General features: G+C 48.9%; 1 protein-coding gene across 1 annotated transcript; it reads left to right on the forward strand.

Moving 5' to 3' along the window:
* The first annotated feature begins 5,296 nt into the window (after nucleotides 1-5,296).
* LOC135975035 (zinc finger protein RFP-like) lies at nucleotides 5,297-16,054 on the forward strand. The gene is made up of 7 exons (XM_065565094.1): nucleotides 5,297-5,919; nucleotides 7,343-7,438; nucleotides 9,405-9,635; nucleotides 10,415-10,437; nucleotides 11,170-11,285; nucleotides 12,848-12,880; nucleotides 14,137-16,054. The coding sequence occupies exons 1-7, from the start codon at nucleotides 5,503-5,505 to the stop codon at nucleotides 14,646-14,648; spliced, it is 1,428 nt and encodes a 475-aa protein (XP_065421166.1). The 5' UTR covers nucleotides 5,297-5,502; the 3' UTR covers nucleotides 14,649-16,054.
* The last annotated feature ends 1,385 nt before the right edge of the window (nucleotides 16,055-17,439 follow it).

Here is a 17,439-nt window from a genome sequence, read left to right on the forward strand (position 1 = left end):
CGGCAGAATTCCATTGTCTGCACAGGGGGTTAGGTCGATCTAGCTGTGGCACTCAGAGCACACAATGTTTCACGGCCCTGAATAATGTCACTAGGTTGATCTAAGTAGAACAGGCCTAAGAAGCGTTTCCCTGGAGCTAGCTGGAAACACAGGGGGTGAGAGATTGTCTGGCAGCTTGTTGTGTGTGAGGCAGAAAGCCAAGAGAAGCAGTTGTGAGTGTGATCCTGGCAGAAGACTATGGCCTGGTCTACACGGTGTGTGTGTGTGGGGGGGGTCAATCTAAGTTACACAACTTCAGCTACGTGAATAATGTAGCTGAAATCGACATACTTAGATCTATTCACCACGGTGTCTTCACTGCGGTGAGTCAACTGCTGCTGCTCCCCCGTCGACTCTGCCTGTGCCTCTCGTGGCGCTGGAGTACAAGAGTTGACGGGAGAGCGCTCGGGGGTCAATTTATCGCGTCTAGACTACACGCGATAAATTGACCCCCGCTGGATCGATTGCTGCCCACCGATCCAGCAGGTAGTATAGACATAGCCTGAGAACTTGCTTCAGGCACAGGGTTCCCTGGAAAGGCAGACGTGGAGTTCTGAGACAGGAAACTGTCGGCTACTGTTTGTTTCTACCGTGTTTAGGACACAGACATGTGTAGATGTTCTTTGTAAATAATAAAGATTGCACCAAAGAAATACCTGACTCCTATAATCAGTTTCTCCTGCCAACAGAAGAACTTAGCAAGGCCCCAAACACTGGCTAACTGCTGAGGTCAAAGGAGCAATGGAACAACCCGAGTCAGAATCTAGACCTGTGGCAGCAAATGCGTAGGTGGGAAACACTTCCAGGAAGCTCCAGCAGCAAAGATCGTGAGCAGATTGGTGCTAATTGTGGACTTCAGCATATCCAGCTTTGTGTGCTGAGCAGGCCCCATTGTTCCTTCTCGCTGAGCTGACACCTCTCCCCAGAGTCCGGCAAAACCCAAACTAGGATCTCTGGCTCATATTCCCCCTAGCAGAACTAGTCCACGCAGCGATTACGGGCTCAGTATTGGCTCAGGGAGAAAAAACGACTGGAAGAGACTGGGGCAGCTGGAATGGGGTGGGGGCGGGGGTGGGGAATGGGTAGGATTGTTACTTTCCGTTCTGTGTTTGCTGTTTTACAAAGTTTAAACCTAAAATCTTTCCAGCTCTTAGCTGGCGTTTTGAAGGGTCTGGGCTGTAACCTTTAGACTGCAAAGTCATAAAGCTTAGAGCAGGGGTGGCCAACCTGAGCCTGAGAAAGAGCCAGAATTTACCAGTGTAACTGTACATTGCCAAACAGCCACAGTAATACATCAGCAGGCCCCAATCAGCTCCCCCCTGCCCCGCTCCCAGCGCCTCCCGCCCACTGGCAGCCCCGCTGATTAGCGCCTCCCCCTCCTTTCCCGCACGTCCCGATCAGCTGTTTCGTGGTGTGCAGGAGGCTGGGGGGGGGGGGAGGAGAGCACCCCCTGCCACATTGGAAAGTTGGCGCCTGTAGCTCCAGCCCTGGAGTCAGGGCCTATACAAGGAGCCGCATATTAACTTCTAAAGATCCGCATGTGGCTCTGGAGCCACAGGTTGGCCACCCCTGGCTTAGAGCTTTTACCAATAAAATCACCCTTCAGCTCAAGGGTTGCTCCAGATTAATGAGTTGTTGCCATTTTCATGCCTTGTCACTAGCACATACCAGTTCCCTCTGACCTTAACCCAGGGAGTCCCTCTAGCCTGGCTGGTCCCAGGCGGGGGGTTAGATGTTCAGCAAGACACAGCCAAGCAAGGCTCCTCTGCACACACATTTTCACTGAAATAACTCAAGGGGGTTTAGTTCCCACCTATTGTTGTTTCAGTGCGAGTCTGTGTGTGGCTGTGGACGCCCTCATTGTGTATTAATATAACCCTTCTGCCACGGGGAGTCAGCAGCAACCAGGGCTGGGTTCAATATCTAGGGGTTCCTCTTCAACAATACAACACAGAACTGGCTCTAGACCCCACCCAGTAACCTAGGAAAATTACACACCGCCCCTGGATGGCTCTGGGAGACAATACTTCCCCTCTTGCAAGCACAGAGTTAGAGTGTATAAAAGAAACTTCTAATGAAAGGAGGGCAGTAACCCGGCATTAATTTGGGAAAACGCCACAAGCAGGATTCATAAACATAAAACCACAAGCAAACACCCATCTCAGAGTTCATTGGGCAGTGGCCTTTTGCCTCAGGTTTCTAAGTCCAGCAACCAAAAGTTCCTTTAATGTACCCCTCCCTTCTCCCCCCGCCACACTCACAGTAAAGACCCAGAGTTCAGTGGTGCATCTGCAGAGTGCACCTCCCACCTGTCGGGAGTGTGGGGGGTGGTACACCTTGCTCGCTCTGCTGTCCAGGCACTTGCTCTGGCATTGGCTGCCCTGCCAGCAGCTCACCGCTCTACTCGCCACTTCACCTGCCACTCAGCCAGCTGTCCGCTCCCCACCCCACCTTCTCTGGGCGGTCTTGAGGTCCTACAAGTTAGCACAGTTCTCAGTGATTTCAGCTGTTAGTGGGGTAGCCTCATTATTGGCATAGGCAGGGCAGTCTATTGTATCAGAGACAGTGTCCCAAAGCAGACCTAATGCTTAGGCCTGGTTATCTGTGATTTCAGTTTTGTTGATGTGCAACCAGACCCACCCTGGAGTCTCAATCAGCTTTGTTATTACACAGTAGAGAAAAAAAAGATCAAATAGTGTCTAGGGCCCACATCAAAGGGCACAAGTACCTGTCCCAACCCTCTATCAACTTCACTGGACTTTGGCACCCACATCTCCCGCCCAGCGAGTGCAGTTTAGTTGCGGGTGAGCTCCTCAATCAGGGAATGCCAAGCACAGTTCTACTGAAGGATAACAACCCTTTAGTACCCACCCCAATAACAAAGTGACTGGTGATCCAACACCAGCCAAAAGTGAGCATTTTGGCAAAGCAGCTCCATCATGCTGAGTACCTAGACCGGGTAGTTGTGTCCATGCAAACAAGGGCAGCTCCTTAAGTCCTCTTTCCCAGCTCATCACTAGGTGTGGGGGAGAGCTCATTCAGGGACTACTTGCATTAAGAATGTCCTAGTTCGATTAAGGGCACATCTACACAGCACCTGGGAGATGTGATTCCCAGCTTGGGTACATGTACACATGCTGACACTGCTGGAGCGAACACACTACCAATAGCAGTGGGGCCATGGCAGCAAGGGGGCGGTGTGGGCTAGACACTGGAGTACAATCCAGCCAGACCCCCATCTGGACATGTACTGTGTAGACAGACCCTGCGTTTAAGCTTTTGTGTTCTTGTTTGTTTGTTTCCTTCTCCCTTTTTCCTTTCATTCCCTTTCTGCTTCTTTACATCCCGCTGCTCCTATTCCTTGCCTATGTAGTTCCTGCTTCCTTCTTTCCTTATCTTTCTCCTGCTCCACCTCCTGGCCTCTCCTTTCTCTTCACCTCATTCTGCTTCTGTGCCGCTGACATGAGGCACCTCCCATTATCAGCAAAACCATTTCTGATTCAGAAAGAACAGAAGCCCAGAGATTCCAGTAGTCATGGCCACAGTGACACCTGTATGGGATATCCAAAAGGAAACTAAATGTCCCACCTGCCTAGAATATCTCATGGACCCAGTGACCATACACTGTGGGCACAACTTGTGCCGGGGCTGCATCACTCAGTACTGTGAGACATGGACAAAGGGGGACTATGATCCTTGGTGCTGCCCCAGCTGCAGAGCCCTGATCCAGAAAGGGGATCTCCAAAATAACTATCAGCCAGAAAATATAGTGGAAAATATTAAAAATTGGATTTCAAACAAGGAAAAGAGAATTTGTGTGAGAGGAACGACAAATGCCTGGATCTGTTCTGTGCAGAGGATGGGGAAGCCGTGTGTGTGGCTTGTGAGAGATCCACCGAGCACAGATCTCATACTGTGCTTCTCATGGAGGAGGCTAGTAGTATAAGGGGCCTACCATCAATCAAACATAGGCCCTGCCCCTAACCCCTCAGGACCCACCCACCTGTCACTCTAAGACCCATCCCATGGGGGTATTACTTCCAGGGTCAATATGGACACATGACTGGAAGCAAATGGTGTCATGTGACCCCTCTAAGAACTCCTCCCACCGCCCTCTACCAATCAGGATGGATTTCAGCTGCAGAGGACCTCCCCGAGAGCGGATTTGACCAATCGGGGGGGGGAGTTCCAGAGTGGGATGACCTGCCTAGAAGAGGGTCGTGTGACCCCTCTAAGAGCGCTAACTCAGCTTTGAACATCTCAAATCTGTTAGTCATTGTTAGTGAGCTTTCAATGCCCCCTCTCCCTCTCCACACAGTGTCTTTCTTTGATGCTTGACCTTTAGCAAACAGCAGAGTCAGTTCCAGGAAGGGAAATACCGAGTTGTGCTGCAGGTGGGGCATATTTCTGAGCTCAGGAAAGTGAAACTGACCCTGTTTTACTGTCCAGAGGGAGCCACGGCTGCAGATAGCCCTGTGGAAAGTCTCCAGGATGAAGCTACTCGTTCCATCTGTATGGAGTATTTCAGAGAACTTGTCACTCTGGAGCATGGGCACAATTTTAGCCAACCCTGAATCACCCAGTGCTGGGAGGGATCTGATGCAGATGTCTCCTGCCCTCAGTGCAGAGAAACTGTGCAACAGAGAAACCTCAGGCCCAACAGGCAGCTGGTGAAAGACACAGAAACAGCCAAACAGCTGAGTTTAGAGGCAGCAAAGGAATCAGCAGAGCTGTTCCTTGGGTAGGGTGAATCGGGATGATCACCCGGGTAGGCGGTGTGCGGGTGGGAGGAGGCGAGTGGTAGCCATGCGGGCAGATGGTGAGGAGATTGGTGGGGAGGTGGGGGCGGGGGTGAGGAAGTGGGTGGGAAGGCGAGCGGTGGCCAGCCAGGAGGTGGGAGGGGGAGAGGAGGTGAGCGGCAGGCAGGCGGGTGAGGAGATAGCGGACACAGCAAACCTTAATTAAACTGCCCCGTAAATCCACAGACTCGGTTTTCATTGAAAGCACCCGGCCAGGTTTATTGTCGACGAAGCACGGTAATAGCACCTGGCAGATTCTACAAGGATACTAAGACATGTATGCTCATGACAATGGATGTAGCTCAGTCAGTGGTGGGACTTCCACTGCTCCCTCTCTGAGATGGCTTTGGGAGTGGCTCCTGCAGGGGAATAGAAAGTCCCAGCCTGGGCCGGGTCTAGCAGCTGCGATGCTCCCAGTCCTGTCCCTTCCCTACAATAGCCAGATTTCATGGTCCATGAAACATTTTTCACAGCCGTGAATTTGGTAGGGTCCTACTCATCACACTTCATTCAAAGATTCTTTACAGTGCACAAAAAACAAACAGCATGTGACCGCACCCAGAAAAGAAACGCCTAATAAAAACGCAAACTTCGATCAACCCATTTCTGAGCAGAAGGAAGTGAAAGTAAATTCCTCTCTTGTCTCTTTCTTGCACTAGAGGCCATGGCTGCTGTGAATCCAGCAAAAACTCTCCAGGATGAAATCACCTGTCCCATCTGTCTGGAGTATTTTAAAGATCCGGTGTCTCTCGACTGTGATCACAGTTTCTGCCAAGCCTGCATCACCCAGTGCTGGGAGATATTCGCTACAGACATCTCCTGCCCTCAGTGCAGAGAGATCTTTCCACAGGGGAACCTCAGGCCAAACAGGCAGCTCAGAAATATTGTGGAAGCAGCCAGAGAACTCAGGTTGCAGACAGCGAAAGAACCAGAAATAGAGAGACTGTGTGAGAAACACAAGGAGCCTCTAAAACTGTTCTGCAAAGAGGATGAAATCCTCATCTGCCTGGTGTGTGACAGATCCAAGGAGCACAGAGATCACACCGTCATTCCTGCAGAGGAAGCTGCGGAAGAATTTAAGGTAGGAAATGACCAACTGTTATTTTTATAGCTAGCGAGAGGCTTGGGAAACTCACCTTCTACCAGCATTAGAGATTCCCTGAGCTCCAGACAGCCACTCAGTGAGCCTCCACTGGCAAAGAATAAGGGATTTCAGGCCTAAATAGGTTTCCCAGCAACTGGGAGTCCTCCAAAGGGTCATGCAGGTGGAGAAGTGAGGCCCTCGATAAACATCCTAAGTCTTACAAGTTGGAGTGAAGAGGGAGTGAAGAACCCGCAACCCACCATACTCAGCCCCAGTGGCAGCTTCTGTCCCACAGGGCTGGGTCCAGCTCTCCACAGAGGGGTCATGGCTGTAGAGAACCCTGTGGAAAAATTCCATCATGAATCTACTTGTCCCACCTGTCTGGAGTATTTCAGAGAACCTGTCAGTTGGGAGGGTGGGAATATTTTCTGCTGACCCCCAATGCTGGGAGGGATCCGATACAGCTGTCTCCTGACTGAGCAATAATTAAGAAAGACCATTAGGAGGGAAAGACACCTAGATAAAGGTCCCAGGCCCAGAATGGAAATGAGGTTTCCCACTGGGATTCAGAACTCCGGTGTTTCTCCATGAGAAGTTTAACTCTAATGCCGGCCTGCACTAGAGGAAATCACTGGGCTAACACTGTGTAGACCCCGAGGACCTTGAGTCCACACACAAAAGGGCTCCATGCAGCACAGGTCCATGCCAAATACCATGGGGATTAGACTGTGTTGCAGCAAAACTACCCCCTGGGCGGTGCTAACCTGTGTCAGGCTGAAGAACCTGCCAAAGTGGTTCCATTAGTCCTTACACTGCTCTCCCACAATGCAGCATTTTGAAATCTCTGGAACCCCCTTCTGGGAGCTTTGCTGGGAGCTGGGGAACAGCTACCCAGGCAGCATTAGCACGGGAAGGGTTCAGGACAGCACTAGGGCAAACACCAAACATTCTTGTCAAAAATCAACACATCTAATAGGGTTTGCCTTCATGCTCAGACCAGTTCTGTCCAAGCAGTCCAGTCTCCAGGGCTTCAGGGCTGAAATTCAGTGGGAATTGGGCTCCTTTGAGAATCCCAGCCCATATTTCAAGCCCTGGTGGCTTCTGGAATTTGTATCACTTTGTTCGTTAAACCTTCTTAAAAACAGGCTATTTCACATAGTGACTGAAAAATCCAACGATCTGACCTCAGTTTCATGTTGGTGTAAATTAATGGAGAAACAAGATCAAACAATGTCAAGGAGTCTGAAAATAAAACACTCCCAGTGTCCAGTAATATGACTCCACTTCCTTGGTATATCTGATATCATAAACCTACTGGGTTCTCCGCTCATCAGTAGAGTGTTTGTTTGTTTGTGCTGGAAAAGCTCCCCAGACTCTCACTCCTAAATAACACCCCTCAAATCATTTTCTGTTTCTCCAGGAAAAGATTCAGGCCCATTTGCAGACTCTGAGGGAAGAGAGAGAAAAGCTGCTGAGATGTAAAGTGAGTGTAGAGACAAGAAGGCAGGAATATCTGGTAAGTGTCTGTCATTATTAACCTGCATTGTTAACGAGCTGGATGGAGGGGCGTTCTGAATTAGAGCAATAAGGAGAGGCCGGGGCAATCTAGAGGCCCAATTATGTTTTATCTCAATCACTTGGGGGTAAAGCAGAAATTCGTTAAGTGGGGAATAATCATAAGGAAATCAAAATTAGTTGTTTTAACAGGAATTACTGCTTTGGCCTACACCATGAACCAGTATTTTTCAACCTCTTTTCATTTGCGGACCCCTCTGGAAATTTCGAATGGAGGTGCAGAGACCCCTTTGGAAATCTATTGTTTGTGTGTATAGCTGAATTCTGGTCAGTCTGTTTTCAGTCTAAGTCTTTTGTGGACCCTTTAGACATAGTCCACGGACCCCCAGAGGTTTGCAGGCCACATGTTGAAAACCACTGCCATAAACTACTGTAAACTATTATTTTTATCTACTCCATATTAGCTATTAGTTTAATTAGACTCCCTTTATAGGTAACAGTTTATATTTATGAACTAACAGAATTTTGAATTAGAAAATCCAATGCACTAGAACAACCCCCCGATACACAGTCACTCTGCAGTTTCACAGTTCTCAGTCTTCTATAAGCCCAGAGTTTGGAGGATGTTTAGTTTTGGGGAATCCTCTTGTGCAATCTTTGTTTACAGTTTTAAGCTCCAGTTTAAATACAGTCATGTATTCCTGCATGTGATGTGTTGGGTTCTATCCCTCCGCTCCCCTCTGGCTTACAGTCCCTTTGCGCTCTGACAATTTCCCCATTCCTGTCATTCACCTTGTATGCCTGAGGGTGTTGTCCAGAGATGTTGTTTTACAGTCCTTACTATTTTCACTACAGTTCACATCCTCCTTATTTGTTAAGTCCGTTTCTTTTCATTAGAATTTATCTTTTAGGACAGCTTATTTCCTTCACATTTCACTCTTGTGAATGATTGATTTGTGGCCTTGGGGAATGTGGACTTCTGTCCATTGCTTCATGATCCTGGGATACTGTGTGTGTGTGTGTGTGTGTGTGTGTGTGTATATGTGCATCCATATAAAGGGCCTGAAAAATCCTCTTCCCAGAAAAGGATAACATGTTGCTATACAGATTCTAAGCTTTCATTTTAATTAGTGAGTTAATTTCTAGCTTTTGTGGCTATGATAAAAATCTTCCCAATGTGAACTGAGTGTATCAAAAGCACAGCTCTCTGCCTGAGTCTGAAGTTTTTCTTGTCATAGTTTCATCTGTTTTTTTCTCCCCATCTGTCTCTGTCCACCTGGTTCTGTGTAGAGCTGGGCAAATACCAGAGCTTTTCCCCTGGCTAGATATTAAAAAAAAAATTGGCTCGAACCAAAAATTATTTTTACAATATTTTCAGCAAATAATAAATTTGACTTTTTCTTGGTTTCATTTTGACAAAATCAAAATGTTTGGTTTCAATGTTGACCATTTCTTTAAAAATATATCATTATATAAAAAAGAAGGAAATGTTCAATCACCAAGTAATTTCACATTTAAAATCCTGGAAAAAAAATTAAAAAGAAAATATTTTGATTTTTCATTTATTTATCTTTGTAACAAAACAACTGAGGGACAGTGACAGGAATTCATGAAACGTTTCAGTGTCGACAAAGCTGCATTTTTCCCCGAAAAAAAAAATTGTGCAGAAAATGTCACCCAGGTGTAGTGGCTGAGTCCTCCTGCTGTTTTGGATTTACATCTCCGAGGCCATCAATAATACATTATTCGAGCCATACCAGACGTGGGAATGTCCCTTTATGAGATTCTGGGGCCAAAAGGAAAGGTGTGAGAAAATCCTCTCTCTAGTAACCACAGGGCATTGCACAGTGTCAGGTGACTTAAATTTTGCAAAGAAATTCTCCCTCTTGCACACTCAGCGCTCTGTGACAAGACCCCAGGCTCCATCCATATCCCTGACCAGCCCGTTCCCTATTTTTTTGTTACAGAGAAAGACACTAACCAAGAGACAGAAGATTGTGTCTGAATTTCAGCAACTGCGGCAATTCCTGGAGGAACAAGAGCGACTCCTGCTGGCCCAGCTGGCAGAGCTGAATGAGGAGATTGTGAAGATACAGAATGAAAATAGCACCAAACTCTCGGAGGAGATTTCCCATCTCAGTGAGCTGATCAGTGAGATGGAGGGGAAGTGTCAGAAGCCAACAAGTGAATTCCTGCAGGTGAGACTGAGTTAGAAATACTCCAGATCCCAATACAGGGACAGGACTGCTCCTAAAACATGGGCACAGCAGTCCAGCAGTCAGAGATCTCAGTGTAACTCAGTGTGTGCGTTCCTGAAATGTGAATTATTCTTCTTCTTTGCAGAGCCACAGACACGTTGATATTAGAGATGGACAATCTCCATTAGCTCAGGGAATCCATGGCCCTGGAGCCAGGGAAGGGACTCTTTCATAGGTGCCGACTCCATGGATGCACCAGGGCTGGAGCACCCACGGAGAAAAATTAGTGGGTGCTTAGCACCCATGGGCAGCCAAGCTCCCCCTCTCCCACTTCTTCCCAGCACCTCTTGCTCGCTGGCAGCCCCACTGATCAATTCCTCCCCCTCCCTCCCAGCGCCTCCCAACCACCACAAATCAGCTGTTTTGCAGCATGCAGGAAGCTCTGGGAGGGCGGAGGAGGAGTGGTTATGGGGCGTGCTTGGTGGCAGGGAGCAGAAAAAGGCGGAGTGGGGAGAAGCGGTCAGGAAGAGGTGGGATGGGGGCGTGGGTTTGGCGGAGGGGGTGGAGTGGGGGCGGGGCATGTGAGGGGTCAGGGTGGGAAGAGGCGGGGTGTGGGAATTGGGGGAAGGACTGGAGTGGGGGGGGTCAAGCACCCCCTGGCTAGAGGGGAATTTGGCGTCTATGGCCTCTTTCCCCCATACTTCCAAAATCCCTTCTTTGGAGTGTTAAGTGTGTGTCAGGTGGGACTGAAATACACTCTCTCGCTCTCTCTCCTCTAGGATGTCAGAAGCACCTTGGGCAGGTACGTGTCTCTCTCTCTCACTCCCCCTCACACTTCACAACGCTGGGAAAGAGCTTGGAGATGACGTTAGCACCGCATCTCGCAGGGGCTATACAGCAAAATGTGTGGGGAAGGTCACATTCTGGATACAAATCTCTCTGATCAATTTTATCCTGAGGTTCTCACCCTTTTATAGAAGACTCTGGAATTATCCATACAGTGGGGAAAACTGACCTCAAGTATTTCCTAGACATGTCACCTCCCTGGGGGACGGGCTGCCTCAGGATAGTGAGGATGGAATATGGGCCTTTCACTGCTGGGGCCCTGGTCACCATTCAGCCCAGGGCAGCAGTGGTCCAAGAGTCTGTCTCATCTGAGGACTGTTTGGAGACCTGTGTGGAATGAGGTGGGGACGGGGGAGTTGGTGTCTCAGTCTAGTTCCTAGTGGTCAGATTTCTACAACACTTCACCTGGGAACCTCCTGTCCATCAGAGCATGGAGGCGAAGGAGTGAATTGGCCATGGAGACTCAATTCCCCTTTTATCCCCAGAGCTGGTATCTCCAGGCCAGAGTTGAAGAATATTAATGGGTCCTTTTGGGGGAAGGTTTCACTGCCATGGCCTGCACTGCACCTGCTCTGAGGCTGGGAGAAGTTGAGGAATTCTAACTCCAGGCCCATTAGAGAAGTAGCTCACTAGCAAGAACTTATGAGTCAATACATGAAATAGAATCACATGAAATTATTCCGTCCAGGTGTGAGAAGGGGAAGTTCCAACAGCCAGAGGAGATTTCTCCTGAACTGGAAGAGCGAATCAGTGGTTTCTCCCAGAAAACTATTGCACTATTGGAGACTGTGAGGAAGTTCAAAGGTACCAGAAGGGATCTAGGAGGGGAAATTGGGATGAGCATCTGAGTCTATCGGAGGAGAATGTCTCTGGCCAATTGGTTCATAATTAGATTATGTGTGTATTTAATTGTTGGGTGAGAATGCCACACACTTGGTGTCCAAGTCACTCAAGTTGATTAATTCAAACCTTTATTTGTATCTAAAGCATGCCTTGCAATTACAATTACTATGAAAGTAAGAAATGACAGATATACTGAAAAAAGTACTGGCCAGTTGCCTACTCCTGGACCATAGGCAAGTTATGGTGGATTTCTCTATGAAACTCTGATTAATCCTTACAATGTCTGAGATATTATACACATCCAAATTATGTGTTTATTAGTTTTTTTTCCAATCACCTTTGAGTGTTATGAATATTAAGTATCTTCTATAACTCACACAGTGCAGATGCATGAACTTTTTAATTCTCAGGGCTTTTGCTGTCCAAGCTATTTCCATGTCATTATTTTTTTTTTCTGTTTGGCTAATTACCACTGATTATGCATAGGTCTCTTCGATCCTGTTCTCTGCATAGGTTTTTTTTTTTACTTTGCTAAGTGCTCCTGAACAGTACATTTTGGGTGTCTGTTGTCTTTAAGCACATTGTGTGGTCAAAAAATCTTTGTCTCACATGGGAACTTATGAACACGTCACTTAATTACAAGACAACTTAAGGCAACATTTCCTTATGTCAAGCAAACTACTAACCAGGCGAAAGCCAAGTCAGTCAGTATAAACGCACAATCTCGGTCTGTGCAAACTTCTGCATGACCCTTGTACCAATTCTCAATTCTGAACATAATAACTAGTGGAAAGCAGATAAACTGAGGAGATGTAGGGGGCCCAGGTATCAGGATGTCTTACATAAATTCATGACTTACTGAAGGTCACAACATTCAGGCCCAAATTGAGCAAAACGACCTAATTTGGGGCACCTGAGTTTCTCTCTCCCAACTAGAGAGCTGCAGGGCAGGTGCTCCAGAGCTGTGCAGCCTCCACAGCTGCAGGTGGAGTCAGTGGGAGCTGCAGGTGCCCAACCCCACTGAGAACCAGGCCCCAGGTGTCTAAGGTCAGCACCCAAAATCTAGACCCTAAATGAAAGGCCGTTTGTTAGAGCTGGACTCAGCCCATCACTGTGCTCTGGTCCCATACAGCAGCTAGTCTGGGCACATGGGCTCTATGGAAGGAGAAAGCCCCTCCCCCACGGTGTGGGATCCCTCTAGCACAGGAGCCTCTGGTGCCTCCTCCCCAGCAGCTGCAGGCACAAGGCGTGTTCCTGAGAGGGCTGGGAATGGGGTGGGGAGGGGGTGAGGGCGGGTGGAAGAGGGAGGGGGGGTGGATGAGGGACAGAGGGATGTGGGCAGTGTAAAGCTGGGCCTCTGACACTCTGCACACTGGGCAAGACACACGGGGCCCATTGTCATAGGGCTGTAACTCTGGCTGGCTTCAGAACTTCCTCAGCCTGTGCCAAGGTCTGCACCAGCCCCTGCAGCCACGGAACAGCAGAGTCACAAGTTTTATCTCTTTCCTCCTTTCCCCATTCAGACACTCTGCCGTCTGCACTGGAGACAAAAAGAGGTAGGTTGACGAAATTTCCCAAAGGGAAAACAGGACACCGTGTGGGGCTAGTCCGAGCCCTCCCCGCTCCACCCCAACAGGGCTGGTGTTGCTGCTTGCCCAAGCACTGCCTGCCCCCCATGCACTGGCATCGTTGCTAGCTTGAGCCCCGCCTTCCTCCCTGCCTGAGCTCTGCCTCCCCGCCTGTTTGGGGCTGGCATCACCACTCGCCCCCCTGCTCGTTCCTCTGCACCCCATTTTTGTCAAAAAAGTCAGGATGGCTAGGACAAGGCTTAAATGGGATCGTTCAGACAGGGTTAGAATGTGTTTAAATTATGAGAAAATTCCAATGAAAACATCTTCATGAGATTGTAGCTAAAGTTACCAACCAAATCAACCCCAGCCATGGCACCCAACCTGAAAAATAAACCCATTAAACAGTGAGGAGATCAGAAGCTGAAGTCACATAAACAATCCTGACACCAACCTTTTTTGCTGAATTCATGCCCACACTGATGATCAGAAACACTCTCCCTGAGCAGCATCCAAACACCCTTAACTCTGACCTTGGGGTTTTCATAGACAATCACGGGACTTTTAATATAAATTGAGAGGAATGAGAGCTCCCTCTCCTGAGTGCTGACAGATCCCTCTCCTTCACCCCAGTGCAGGGGGTCTCCCCATCACTCTTCTCCAACATCCTGCCTTTCCTTTGGGTAGGGCTGGGCTCTCCCATTAGAGCTGTTCACTCTTTCATGGATTGGGGAGATGCTCTCGCTCTGATGCTGGCCCCTCTCCCTTCTCTCTGGGCTGGGGATGGGGCTACCCCACCCAATGCCACCTCCCACTCTCTGGCCTTAATTGGCGCTCCACAATGCTGCCCCTTCCTCTCTGTTCCTTGACCCTGGAGTGGAGGCTGCATTAGGGAAGGGAGCTTCCCTCTGGGGTTTAAAGCTGGTACCTGCCTCTTCTCATCCCTCCTCACCAAAAGCTTCTGACACCTGCCTTGCTGTGTCTCTGTCACTGAGAATGGAGCAGCCCCAGCAGGAGGAACTGAAGCCTCTGCAAACAAATGAGAAACCAGTGAATTGGTTCCTATTAAACAGTGAGGAACTGCAGTGACATCTCTGCTCAGCTTCAAGTGCCCAGGACAGAGGCAGCTCCCTGGGATCTAGAACTGTCCCAGCCAAACCAGGGCTGCTGGGGAGTGTGAGAAATGGTCCCAACCTTCCCCAGGGCTGACCTCTGCCTTCAACGCTCTGATTCTCTCTCCCCAGTGAACGTGACTCTGGATCCAGACACGATTCATCCCCAACTTGTCCTGTCTGAGGATTGGAAAAGTGTGAGATGGGAAGAAACATGGCAGGATCTGCCTGACAATCCTGAAAGATTTGACACTGAGCCCTGTGTGCTGGGCTGTGAGGGATTCACCTCCGGGAGACATTGCTGGGAGGTGGAGCTGGGTTGTGGGGGAGGCTGGGCTGTGGGGGTGGCCAGAGAGTCTGTGAGGAGGAAGGGACAGATCAGCCCTGAGGAGGGGATCTGGGGTGTGGGGTATGTGTTGGATCAGTTCTGGGCTCTCACCTCCCCTGTGACCCCCCTGCCCCGGCGCCGGGTCCCCAGCAGGATCCGGGTTTGTCTGGACTGTGACCGGGGGCAGGTGACATTTATCGATGCTGGTGACGAGGCCCCGATCTTCACTTTCCCGCCGGGCTCCGTCCCTGGGGAGAGAATCCGACCCTGGCTTGGGGTGCTGGGGGTAGGATCCCGGCTCCGCCTGTGTCCCTGAGACCATGGGGGTGGGGGGAGAGGGAGAGGAATATCCCACTGGGAAGCCTGAAATCAGCCTCTCTAGCCTCAGACAGTGTCGTCTCTATGATCTGCTCCTGTGGACTGTCTATCATGAAGTCTCTGCGACCCTCGAAGTTGCATCGGGTCTCAACTCTGTGCAGTCTCTGGTGTCACACCATAGAGAGCATTAGGTGAGGTAGAGAATCCAGTCTCGTCATTGCCTCAGGGATTGTGCAGCCTGTTTGCCACTGTCCTCTATGATACAGGAGGACTCTGGGGATCCTGGGTCAGACAGTGCCACTGACATGGGAGGGAAGAGCCCACTGGGATGAAAAATGGGCTTCTCTAGCCACAGTCATCCTAGTCTCTATGACCAGGAGGATTCCCATCTAGCGTGTTCTGATTCATTTCTATGCCCCTGGAGGACCCGTCTACCCAACCCCCGATATCTCATCTCTATGGCCCCTGAAAGCTCCTCCCCCTCCCTGCAGCACCAGGGATGGGAGGAAGAACCCCTGGAGGAGCAGAGGGGTCTTGAGGGGCAGATGTGGGGCTGCAGGGGCAGAACTGAGGGAGGAGCTGGGGGCAGAAGTGATGTGGGGGTTAAGTAGTAGAATTAGCAGCCGAGCTGGGGACAGGCAGATGTGGGGGTGACAGGGACACAGAATTAATTAATTAGGATTTGGGGTTTTGGGGAGAAGCTGGAGGCTCCCTAGGAGCAGGGAGCCTGGGAGAGGGAGACCCAGAAACTGGAGAGTGTGACCTACAAGTCAGGAGGGAAGGGATGCTATAGTGGGAACCAGTTAGAGGGTGAGGTGACGTCAGCTGGCTGAAGATGTGGAGAGTCGAGTACAGGGTAGGTTTAACCAAAACGGGGGAAAGAAATGAAAGAATAAAAAAGGAAAAATAAAACAAAACCAGTGTAAAGACAGAAGCCTGGAGAAAGTGGTGGGAAACTTAAATGAAGAGTGAAAGCAAAATCATCCTGAGAAGGGAAATGCTCTGGGGCAGGCAGCAAGAGAGGAAGGGATAAACTCAGGGGATAGAACTGGAAACCTGGAGTATTGTGATCTGTGATACGGAATAGAGAAGGGTTGGGAAGACGCAGAGAAATAAACAGATGGGAAAGGAGTGCTAGAGAAAATGAGGTGTAAAAGTAGATGAAATTAAAGAAAAGGGAGGCGAGAGAACATAAGATCGAGATGTATAAAATATTTCTGAAAGTGAGAGACTGTAATATTAATTCAACCCCATAGTTCAGGGCCAATATTTCCACTTTGGTACTTTTCAGAGCAACACTTCTTCAAATTTGTGGATGTTTTTACCATGTATTCTAGTTATGAAAGTTCCCTCTCAGCTCCTTTTAACCTGACATTTACTTAAGGTAAATAAACAAGACACATGTTTTATATGTTTCATTGCTCTTTAATTTTCCAGCTGTGATTTTTGAAGGCAGACATGGATTGACATAAGCAATTGGGGTGTGTGTGGGGGGGGAAATCCCAATTCCAATGAGGACCTCTGTGTATGTCATTATGATGATAGCAACATATTATGGTAAGATCCAGGCTATTGAGCCTGCACTGTGGGTCATATGCTTTATATAAAGATACACATCAGGAATTGTTCAAGAGGAGAGAGCTGGTTGGGTCACTTCTCAGTTTCCAAACCTGTCAGCGCGTGGCAGATGTTCGCAGTTTGGAACAGTGGGATTTTATGGCACATCGGCCCACAATCAACAGATTATAACAGTTTTAACTAGCATGTGAATTGAACTATTAAAAAAAAAGAAAACTAAAATATAGATCAAGTAGAACCACTCAATCCCCACTCCCACAGCTGCAGAATTTGTAGCCTGGCCTCTGTGGTCCCCAGCACACGTCCCCACTACTTGAACTTCAGGAGGAATTGCAATTATTTCTGAGGCCAAACACCGGAGGGGGACTTGACACACACTGTGCCAGCAGGTCCACAAATGCTTACTAGACAGATTAGAACAGGGGTAGGCAACCTATGGCACGGGTGCCGAAGGCGGCACGCGAGCTGATTTTCAGTGGCACTAATACTGCCCGGGTCCTGGCCACCAGTCCGGGGGGCTCTGCATTTTAATTTAATTTTAAATGAAGTTTCTTAAACATTTAAAAAACCTTATTTATTTTACATACAACAATAGTTTAGTTATATATTATAGACTTATAGAAAGAGACCTTCTAAAGACGTTAAAATGTATTACTAGCACGCGAAACCTTAAATCAGAGTGAATAAATGAAGACGCGGCACACCACTTCTGAAAGGTTGCCAACTCCTGGATTAGAATATTAGAGATCACAAGTCTAGTGCTCTCTTCCTGGCTCCATTGTGCAGTGGTAGGTAGTGACACGTAACCAGGTTGTATCTATTTCATACATTTATCCCAAAAGGCAGTAGGAATGCGTGGCTAGTGCCTGGGCTTTCCACATTGGAGACCTGGGTTCTCTTCCCAGTTCCACCTGAAGTGACCTTGCGCAGCTTCCCAATCACCTTGGAAACTGGGGGAGGAAGTGTCTGATACTTCTCTGCTTTCTAGGGCTGGGGATATGGGGTTTTATTAATGATAAAGTTTGTGATCAGTGGCAGCATTAGGGGGGAATTCCGAGGACTATAGCCACCCCAAAATTTCCCTTACCCACCCCTGTAGCCACCCCTCCCAGTGCAAAGGTGAAATGGGCTGAAGCCGAGCTGGGGCTGGAGCTGTGCAGAGCCGTGCCCACTCCCTAGTGCAGGGCCACCCCAGCTGGGACAGGCTCTGA

The sequence above is a fragment of the Chrysemys picta genome, chromosome 12 (assembly GCF_011386835.1).
Source record: "Chrysemys picta bellii isolate R12L10 chromosome 12, ASM1138683v2, whole genome shotgun sequence".
Classification (NCBI taxonomy): Eukaryota; Metazoa; Chordata; order Testudines; family Emydidae; genus Chrysemys; species Chrysemys picta.

What these genes read in the sequence shown, in the direction of transcription:
- LOC135975035 (XM_065565094.1), top strand. Translation starts at nt 5,503, where the DNA reads ATGGCTGCTGTGAATCCAGCAAAAACTCTCCAGGATGAAATCACCTGT. An exon ending in AAGCTGCGGAAGAATTTAAG is followed by an intron (nt 5,920 to 7,342) that starts GTAGGAAATGAC and finishes CTGTTTCTCCAG; the next exon opens with GAAAAGATTCAGGCCCATTT. An exon ending in GTCAGAAGCACCTTGGGCAG is followed by an intron (nt 10,438 to 11,169) that starts GTACGTGTCTCT and finishes TATTCCGTCCAG; the next exon opens with GTGTGAGAAGGGGAAGTTCC.